Raw genomic sequence first — 10,542 nt, 5'->3', positions numbered from 1 at the left:
GCAGTTCCCCCCGTGGTATCCGGCCCCACAATTCTAACTACCTTGCTGATCTCCGTATCTTCAGCTCAGCAAGACTGTCGGGCTTGGTCTGGGGTTCTCCTTCCTGGATCTGCATCCTGGAAGCTCCTCAGTAAGGTAGTGAGCTCAAGCACTCAACTCCTTAGGAATCAAGGTCTGCTGTCGCCTGTAGCTTAACATCTCAAAGCAGTTGATTTAAATACTTTGTCCTGTTTCTATTGTTCACAGTAGAAGGGCAATTCCGGTGGCAATTAACCCTTCAAGGATGTGAGGAGAGTCCTCTATGATAAATTTTTAATATATGGTTGGATTTTGGTGTCCCATTTATTGGCCATCTTTATCCCTACAAATGTGAGAGCAGGCTCTGAAAGTTCTCTATCTTTATCTGCCTTCCCCTGACATAATGATTAACATGGACTCCTCTAATAGTTATTTCAGTCTTATCTTTATCTATGGTTATATTTTCTTTCTCATTCCCATTCCTGTATATTTCCCCCCCCTTTCCCCTTCATCATTCTTGCCAGAAATTTGTCTATTCTAATGATCTTTTCAAAGAAGCAACTCTCAGATTTATATATCAATTCAATTATTTTTAGTTTTTCAATCTGTGAAGTTGGTTTTTATTTTTTATGAATTCTTTCTTCCTGATTTCATTAAGGGTATTTAATTGTTCTTTTTCTAGATTCTTATCTTGAATTCTTATTTTATTTTCTCTATTTGAATATTAAAAGCATTTATGGAATTCCCTGGTGGTGCAGTGAATAAGAATCCTTCTGCCAATGCAGCGGACTCGAGAGTTCAATCCCTGGTCCAAGAAGATTCCACATGCCACGGAGCAACTAAACTTGTGAGCCACAACTACTGAGCTTGCGCTCTAGAACCCACGAGCAGCAACTACTGAGCCCAAGCACCTAGAGCCTGTGATCCACGACAAACGCAGCCAATGCAATGAGAAGCCCGTGCACCGCAACTAGAGAGCAGACTCTGCTTGCCGAAACTAGAGAAAGCCCACTGAAAGGAATGAAGACCCAGCACAGCCATGAATAAATAAGTAAATAATTTTTAAAAAAATAGGCAGCCTGCAGATCTCTTCCCTTCTGTGGCCATCGCTGAAGCGCCGGCGGCCAAAATGAAGTTCAATCCCTTTGTGACTTCTGACCGAAGCAAGAATCGAAAGAGACATTTCAATGCGCCTTCCCACATTCGCAGGAAAATTATGTCTTCTCCTCTTTCTAAAGAGCTAAGACAGAAGTACAACGTTCGATCCATGCCCATCCAAAAGGATGATGAAGTTCAGGTTGTACGAGGGCACTACAAAGGGCAGCAAATTGGCAAAGTAGCCCAGGCTTACAGGAAGAAATACGGCATCTACACTGAACGAGTGCAGCGGGAGAAGGCCAATGGCACAACTGTCCATGTGGGCATTCACCCCAGCAAGGTGGTTATCACCAGACTGAAACTGGACAAAGACCGCAAAAAGATCCTCGAACGTAAAGCCAAATCTCGCCAAGTAGGAAAGGAAAAGGGCAAATATAAGGAAGAAACAATTGAGAAGATGCAGGAATAAAGTCATCTTGTCTACAGCTTTCATTAAAAACTGTTAAAATGAAAAAAAAAAAATAGCCTCAAGTTTATATATATATACACACATATATATGTATATATATATAAAGCATTTATGACTATAACTTTTTTGACTTATAGCTTTGACTACTGTGATTGTGAATCCCAACCCTCATTAGTTGTACAATACTGAATCTGAACAACCCTTTTAGTTACTTGCGTACAACTGTGTGCAAAGTTTTGTGTTTTGAGTATCACTTCTTTCTTCAGTTAGAACCTCACCTCACTTATATCAACCATGGCCTTGAGAAATCAATTAATCAAAGTCATTCCACTTCTGATATCCCATCCTACAAACTTCCAAACCCAAAATACAAAAAAAAAAAAAATTGTTCACTCATTTCCCCTAATGAGAAGCTATTTTAGGATTACATGTGGGGCGTTCTCACAAGTTGCTTTATTTGAGGAAGAAGCCTTCCACAATTTGGAAGCCCCACGGAGATTTAGCTGCAACTCCTGACCACACACCCAGACCCTGAATTTAGGCACATAATGACTCATCCTGCGTCTCTCCACCTGAGGTTCCTGGCCCAAAAAAAGAGAGGCAAATCACACAGTAGGTCTGAAGGCCAATGTCATTGATGTTCCTCAATCTATCAGGAAAACCAGGTATCACCCACTGCAATTTCCATTTTCTGATTAGATCTATGTTTCTAAAAACTCTTGGTGAAACGATACTCTTGATCTAAAGTTAGCTTTTCCTGTCTTACAAGATGTTGTTAACTAAAAGGGGGTAAAGAGCAAAGAATATACAATGAACAAAAGCCCACCAGGTCCAGAGGACTGGCCAGCTTAAAATCTTGTCCTGCCAATGTCCCTCAGTAGATGAAATTTGCCTTGTCTAATCATCTAAAAACCCTTTGAAGTCTGATATCCTTTCAACTCAGCTTTGTGTCCCTGAGAATTGGTTTATGAGGGAAAAAAAAACTCTCCAATGCTTCAGTCTTCAGGGGCTGCAGTTGTTAGGTCTGTGATCAGAGACAGCTGGGGGCTGTGCACAAGCAAAACTTCTGCCAGATCATTATCAATTTGCATGGGGTTGTCTTGCTGGGTCCAAGACCACAGGTCCAGCAAGATCAAAACTTGTTCCTTACGTACCAATATATTCTATTCTCGGTACAATCTAAATTCTTGTGCATATCTTACAAAAGTGATACAGTTTACCAAGTGACCTCTTTGAGGAGCTTCCAATAGGACCAAAATTGTTCATCCTTGAAGCAACTTAAAACAAAGGAGCAAGAATTCTCTGGTGGTCCAGTGGTTAAGACTCTGCCTTCAAAGGCAGGGGACATGGATTTCATTCCTGGAGAGGGAACTAAAATCCAACATGCCTCAGGATGTGGTCAAAATTAAAAAAAAAGAAAGAAAGAAAGAAAAAAAACAAAGAGGGAAAGCGGGAGAGGTAGCAAATGTAATTAAATCTTTAATTTCATATTCAGTGGTCAGTCTTTTTTTTTTTTTTTTTTGTGGTCAGTCTTTTATGACTAATATGAAGAACTTCAGAATTTAAGCTGGTACAAGGAAGCCATAATCCCAGTCTCCTTGACTTCCATCATCTCAGTCAGTCAGTTCAGTCACTCAGTCATGTCTGACTCTTTGCGACCCCATGGACTGCAGCACTCCAGACCCACCTGTCCATCACCAAATCCCGGAGTTTACTCAAACTCATGTCCATGGAGTCGGTGATGCCATCCAACCATCTCATCTTTTGTCATCCCCTTCTCCTCCTGCTTTCAATCTTTCCCAGCATTAGGGTCTTTTCCAATGAGTCAGTTCTTCACAACAGATGGCCAAAGTATTGGAGCTTCAGCTTCAGCATCAGTCCTTCCAGGGAATATTCAGGACTGATTTCCTTTAGGATGGACTGGTTGGATCTCCTTGCAGTCCAAGGGATGCTCAAGAGTCTTCTCCAACACCACAGTTCAAAGCATAAATTCTTCCATGCTCATCTTTCTTTATGTCCAACTCACATCCATACAAGGCTACTGGAAAAACCATAGCTTTGTTGTTGTTGTTGTTTTAACCATAGCTTTGACTAAATGGACCTTTGTTGACAAAGTAATGTCTCTGCTTTTTAATATGCAGTCTAGGTTGGTCATAGCTTTTCTTCCAAGGAACAAGCATCTTTTAACTTCATGGCTGCAGTCACCATCTGCAGTAATTTTGGAGCCCCCCAAAATAAAGTCTGTCATTGTTTCCACTGTTTCCCCATATATTTGCCATGATGTGATGGGACCAGATGCCATGATCTTAGTTTTCTGAATGCTGAGTTTTAAGCCAGCTTTTTTCACTCTCCTCTTTCACTTTCAACAAGAGGCTCTTTAGTTCTTCTTCACTTTCTGCCATAAGGGAAGTGTCATCTGCATATCTGAGGTTATTGATATTTCTCCTGGCAATCTTGATTCCAGCTTGTGCTTCACCCAACAAGGCATTTCTCATGTTGTACTCTGCACATAAGTTAAATAAGCAGGGTGACAATATACAGCCTTGACGTACTCCTTTCTCGATTTGGAACCAGTCTGTTGTTACATGTCCAGTTCTAACTGTTGCTTCTTGACGTGCATAGAGATTTCTTAGGAGGCAGGTCAGGTGGTCTGTTATTCCCATCTCTTAAAGAATTTTCCACAGTTTGTTGTGATCTACATAGTCAAAGACTTTGGCATAATCAGTAAAGCAGAAATAGATGTTTTTCTGGAATTCTCTTGCTTTTTTGATGACCCAGTGGATGTTGGCAATTTGATTTCTGGTTCCTCTGCCTTTTCTAAATCCAGCTTGAACATCTGGAAGTTCTGGGTTCACGTACTGTTGAAGCCTGGCTTGGAGAATTTTGAGTATTACTTTACTAACGTGTGAAATGAGTGCAATTGTGCGGTAGTTTGAGCATTCTTTGGCATTGCCTTTCTTTGGGATTGGAATGAAAACTGACCTTTCCCAGTCCTGTGGCCACTGCTGAGTTTTCTAAGTTTGCTGGCATATTGAGTGCAGCACTTTCATAGCATCATCTTGTAGGATATGAAATAGCTCAGCTGGAATTCTATCACCTCCACTAGCTTTGTTCGTAGTGATGCTTCCTGAGGCCCACGTGATTTCACATTCCAGGATGTCTGGCCCTAGGTGAGTGATCATACCATTGTGGTTATCTGGGACATGAAGATCTTTTTTGTTTAGTTCTTCTGTATATTCTTGCCACCTCTTCTTAATATCTTCTGCTTCTGTTAGGTCCCTACCATTTCTGTCCTATATTGTGCCCATCTTAGCATGAAATGTTCCCTTGCTATCTCTAATTTTCTTGAAGAGATCTCTAGTCTTTCCCATTCTATTGTTTTCCTCTATTTCTTTGCACTGATCACTGAGGAAGCCTTTCTTATCTTTCCTTGCTATTCTTTTGAACTCTACATTCAAATGGGCATATCTTTCCTTTTCTCCTTTGCTTTTCCTTTCTCTTCTTTTCATAGCTATTTGTAAGGCTTCCTCAGACAGCCATTTTGCTTTTTTGCATTTCTTTTTCTTGGGGATGGTCTTGATCTCTGTCTCTTGTACAATGTCATGAACCTCCGTCCATAGTTCTTCAGGCACTCTGTCATCCAGCACATGTATTAACAGTTCCTTCAGATGTTCATGGCTGAATAGGAAGAGTCGATTGAAAGGACCTTGAAATCAGTCTATGTATTCCTGGAACAGGGACTAAAGAAAGCACAAAACATGGTACAGTCCTTACTGAAGGCAACACCTGTTTTATTTTGAGTGAAGACTGACTGGACATCAATTCAATTTTTTTTTTTTAAGCAAATTCACTGAGGATTTTAGAAATTGCCTCCAGGCAACAATTTGGGGGTAGATCAATAGACACTCTTGTCACATCATCCTCATTTTTTAATGAACAGCCTTAAGCCAAAAGTCAGAGAATTGATACTTCATGGCTAGAGTGGGATAGATGTATAGCATTGGAGGTTAGAGAAGAAAAACAGTTAGACTCTAATCAAGTTAGTGAGTTTTCAAATTAAACACCCAGATAGCCCCAGATGTTCTCTATGCCTTTCCATAAAAAGGGTCCCCCCAGAAAGAATACTTGCTGTCATTTTGAACAAAGGAGATGCTGGAAGACCAACTGCCCCACTGTGGACAGGGAAAACTCTAACAGATAATAAGAGGAATTCCAAGGAGGAGGGAACAGCCAACTTGCAATTCTTGCCTTAAAACTCTCAGGATTAGCAAGAACGTTTGTGAGTCACATGCCTTCCAGGTGTCAGAGCCTTGGCACCAAGTGTTCCACTGACCTGGAATCACATGTGATGACCACTTGCTCTCATCACCCAGTTAATTTCAGATCTTTCGCACTTTCTGGAGCAGGGGAACCATCCCTGTCCTCTCAGCCCAAGTCAGGACATGCTCCTCTTCTCTTACATTGCTTCTTTATACTTTCTTCTTTGCTCTCGTTGGATCACAGCTCATAGTTATACATTCATCAAGTATTCACACAAATATGTATCATCATCATAAGACCCCTTAGGGGACCAGGGTTGGACAGAGCTGGTTTACTCACAATTGTATTCTCTGTGACCAGCACATCGACAGCAAGGTGTTCAGGGATTTTGTTGGGTAAATGACTAAAAAGCAAATTCGAATAAGATAGACTTTTCCATGTGAGAGATGGCAGCTTTAAACACATTGGTCCCCAACCTTTTTGGCACCACGGACCAGTTCCCTGAAAGAAAATCTTTCCACTGGCGGGGGGAAGGTGCGGGGGAACAGTTCTGGATGACTCAAACACATTACATTTATTGTGCACTTTATTTCTATTATTACATCATCTCCACCTCAGATCATCAGGCATTAGATCCCAGAGGCTGGGGACCCCTGCTTTAATGGACTGGCAATATTCAGTGTTAGGTTGAGGGTGTGGAGACACAGGGCACTCACACCCATTGTTGATGGAGGCATAAATTGGTAATGGCTTCATGTACCTATAAAAATGTTCACTGTTGATACCTGTTGATCCAAGGATTTAGCACCTGGGTATTTATTCTGCAGGCAGTAGTACAAATACGTATCTCTATAGCAACGTTCCCAGAAGTAACAGCTCGAAGCGTTGAAAAACTGGTCACAACTTAAGTACCTTTGTAAGAGGATACTGAAAAATTAAGGGTGTACTCATAAAATGAACTTCTGCACCATGCAACTATTATAAGGTTCCCTGGGGGCTCAGTGATAAAAGAATTTGCCTCCTAATGCAGGAAACTTGGTTTGATTCCTGCATCAGCAAGATCCCCAGGAGGAAGAAATGACAATCCACTCTAGGATCCTTGCCTGGGAAATCCCATGGACAGAGGAGCCTGGCTGGCTACAGTCTATGGGGTCGCAAAAGAGTCAGACATGACTTAGGGACTAACTAACAACAACACAAATATACTGTTAGTAACAAAAACTAACGGTTAATGAGAAAAGTTAATCCCAGGTTTGTTTTTTTTTAATCCTCCATATATAAACACAAATAAAAGTCTGGTGTCTTTTAAAAAAATAACGGAGGTAGGGACTAAATCAAACCACTGGTCAGTTTTACCTCTGCAGAATAGGGATGAGGGGTGGGTGGGGATTTTTTTTATTTTTATCAATATCTCTAAACTATGTAAACAGGCAAGCTTATAATTTAAAATACATTTTAAAAATATTTAAAAATCTAGAATCTTTGCAGAACAAGACTTATAAGGTTCACTTATAAGGTAAGGTTCACGTTGCCAAGGTTAAATTAAAGCTACCACCGGTGAGCAACTGCACTAAAAAAATGGTCCCTTGAGGACCTAACATCCAGGGACCACCCAAGTACACGCTCATCAGTCTTTAAATCCTAGAGTGAGGTCTGGGAGGAAGGAAGACACAGTAAATGGAGGGAGGTCGTGGGGGTCCTGGGATGTGCTTGCCTCCGGAAGGAAGACGGCAGAATTTATTCTGCCTTTCCAAGTACAATATCCTCCCCAGAGGCTCCTCGGACAAGATCTGACAGATGTCTTTCACCTATCAGCCAAGATCTTAAGAACTCAGGTGAGGCAGAGAGTTTAGAACCAGGAGAGAAGGAAATCCTGGGCTCCTTGTCACCCCAGCCCTGTTGAGAAAACCCCACGCTGCCCGCCTCTCAGATCGTCCTGGCGACTGGGAAACGGGTCTGGACCCGGGGCTGCGCGGGCGACACCGACCGCATCGCGCTGGCGAGGTGACCTGGCCCCTCACGTGGGCGTGGCAGGCGGCTTGGAGAAGTAGCCGGGCGCGCACAGCCTGCGCCCTCAAAGACCCGGGGCCCCGAGCTAGCCTTCCTCCCCGCCCTCCCGCCCCCCGCACTGCCCCGCGGGCGGCGAAGGCTACAGGGTCAGGTCCCCGGGGCTCGAGGAGAGGGCGCCAGCCGCATCGCTGCTGCTCTGGTAAGTGGGGTGGGTCACGGAGGAAGCCCTGCTCCACCGCAGGCCTCCTCTCTCCACCGACTTTAGGACCTCTGGTGGCCTCTCTCGGCCGGATGGATGCCGCCTCCTTTCCTTCCCTCCAGGTTTAGTGACAGTCGAGGCCAAGCCGGGCATTAGGGTCTCCGTCTCTCCTTCCAGCCCGCACCGCTGCGCCTAGAAGCTCGCCCCATTTTGCCAAGAGGAAGCCGCGGCTGGGGCGGCGAGGAACCTGACCCAAGGTCACCGGGACTGACCAAGGTTTCCCCCACCCTAGATGCTTCCCCTTGTGAATGTGAATGGGTCTAAGTGTTCCTTTCTCTCCCTCAACAGCCGGCGAGAAGAATAAAAATGCGGTCTTTGAGCGCCGGGTTTGGGTCTGAAAAGCCCCGCGCGTCGGAGGTGGCGTGCCTTCCCCGGGGGTAGGGACAGTGAAAGATGCTGGAGAAGTAAAAAGCCCCCGAGACGGTTCAGTAATCTCCCCCGCCCTCCAAACCGCGGGAGCGGCACAGGCGCCGAGACCATCCGGATCTGAGCCCTGAGGGGGCGATGCCCGCTCCCCACGAGGTGTCAGGGACAAATGTCCATCGGGTCCTAGGGGTTGGACGCCGCTTTCGGCCAGGCTCGGCTTTTGGGAACTGGAAGCCGAGAGGCATGGGCGCAACCCCCGGACTCGAGTCCCAGCCTTACTGGCGCGGGTGCAGGTGGATGTAAGCGCACAGGGGCCTGTCTGGGGACCCCGGCCACACTTGCCCACGGTTATTGGGCTCCTAGGAGAAGACTCTTTACAGTCCCTTGGATTGCAGGGAGATCAGACCAGTCGATCCTAAAGGAAATCAACCCTGAATAATCACTGGAAGGACTGATGCTGAAGCTGAAGCTCCAATACTTCCACCTGATGTGAAGAGCCGACTTATCTTTCCCTGATGCTGGAAAGATTGAGGGCAGGAGGAGAAGGAGGCAACAGAGGAAGAGATGGTTGGACGGTATAACCTACTCAATGGAGTTGAGTTTGAGCAAACTCCAGGAGATAGTGATGGACAGGAAGCCTGGCGTGCTGCAGCCCTTGGGGTCGCAGAGTCGGACACGACTAAGCGACTTAACAACAGTCAGCCTGGAGCCGCACCGGTGCCCGCCCCAGAAAGCGGGCGGCGAGCGCTCTCCGCCGGGGTCCCGGGGAGGTTTGGAGAAGTGAAGAGTTAAGCGCGCGACCCCCTGGGAGCGGGGCGCGCCCAGCGCCGGCCAATGGCCGTTGTGGGCGGGGAGGAGCCGCGCCCCGGGGACCCGCGAGGGCCGCGTCCCTTCCCCACCCTAGCGCTCTCCGGGTCTCGCTGCCCCGCCCGCCCGCCGCCCTCTTAAACCCGGCTCAGCCCTGCGGGCCCGCCCGTAGCCCGAAGCCTACGGATCCTGAACCCGCGCCGCCCCTCCGCGGACCTGGGGCGTCCGCTAGCCCGGCTGCGCGCTCTCCAAGGTGGGTGTGGAGCCCCGCGTGCAGCTGTGGCCCGGGGCTGTCGCCCGCCGGGGTGGTCGGGAAGCGCAGGCAGTAGTCTCTGGCGCAGGTCGTTCTGCTCTCTCGGAGTTGTTTTTTTTAACTGGCTTAAGCGGCTTTCAACCCCAAGTCGCAGGCCCTCGGGGTGAGCCGAGCGCCTTTGGGGAGTCTCAGAAGGGGACGCGTAAATGCCTTCGTCGTGGCTGACCTCTTCTCCTGACCCCGTGTTCTTTAATTTCTGAGTCACGACCTCGCTTGGTTTCCTTACTGGGCTCATTGATCTTGCCCTCGAGACCCGCCTGCCCTGAAGCGGCTCCGGCCTCCAGGCTTGGTGAACTTCTGCCCATTAAAAAGCTGTCCTTTTCGGGTGGGGGGCGGCAGCGGCGCGGGGGCTGGAGCCAGTTCTCTCCCACCTGACCTGGGGCTTGTTTTCGTCGCCTGCTCCCGAGAGGCCACCCCAGGATCCCTAAGTCCCCGGGCGAGGTGGCGAGTTTCCCAAGGGACCTGAGGGATGTGGCGGGACTCGGCGCACGTGGGGAGCCCGCGCTGGCTCCGGAGTTGAGAGGGGAGCCAAAAGTGGCACTCACTTCTTCCACCTCCTCCTCTTCGCAGCCCGCACCGCCGGGGTCCTCGGGGTCAGACCCTGGCCTCGCAGCGGAGCGGCCTCCCGAGACCTGCAGCCGGGCTAGGGGAGCGCGACTCCTACGCGATCCGATTGGGCTCTCGGCCCTGCACTTTCTGCTAGAGACCCGGGAGCGCCCGGAGCTGCCGCCTGCCCCCAGGCGCGGTCTAGCACTCGGCCCCCGCCCGGGTGAGAGGGGAGGTCCTGCGGCTCCGACCCATCCTGGAAAAGAGAGTGTGGAGGACAGGGAAGAGGGCGGAGGAGGGAACTTGAAGCACATTTTGCAGGAGCCGGGTTTGGGGCGGGCGTCGAGCGTGGGTGTTGGAAACGAGCGCTGCCCGGTCAAGGTGTGTCTGTAGAGG

General features: G+C 47.6%; 1 protein-coding gene across 1 annotated transcript; it reads left to right on the top strand.

Moving 5' to 3' along the window:
- The first annotated feature begins 1,097 nt into the window (after positions 1–1,097).
- On the top strand, positions 1,098–1,632 carry LOC133042315 (large ribosomal subunit protein uL24-like). The gene has a single exon (XM_061122833.1). It carries the CDS (start codon positions 1,148–1,150, stop codon positions 1,583–1,585), a length of 438 nt encoding a protein of 145 aa, XP_060978816.1. The 5' UTR covers positions 1,098–1,147; the 3' UTR covers positions 1,586–1,632.
- Positions 1,633–10,542: the final 8,910 nt, after the last annotated feature.

This window comes from Dama dama, chromosome 21 (genome assembly GCF_033118175.1).
Source record: "Dama dama isolate Ldn47 chromosome 21, ASM3311817v1, whole genome shotgun sequence".
Taxonomy (NCBI): Eukaryota; Metazoa; Chordata; class Mammalia; order Artiodactyla; family Cervidae; genus Dama; species Dama dama.
The sequence above is the reverse complement of the archived record's forward strand: the minus strand, read 5'-3'. Positions and strand labels throughout refer to the sequence as shown.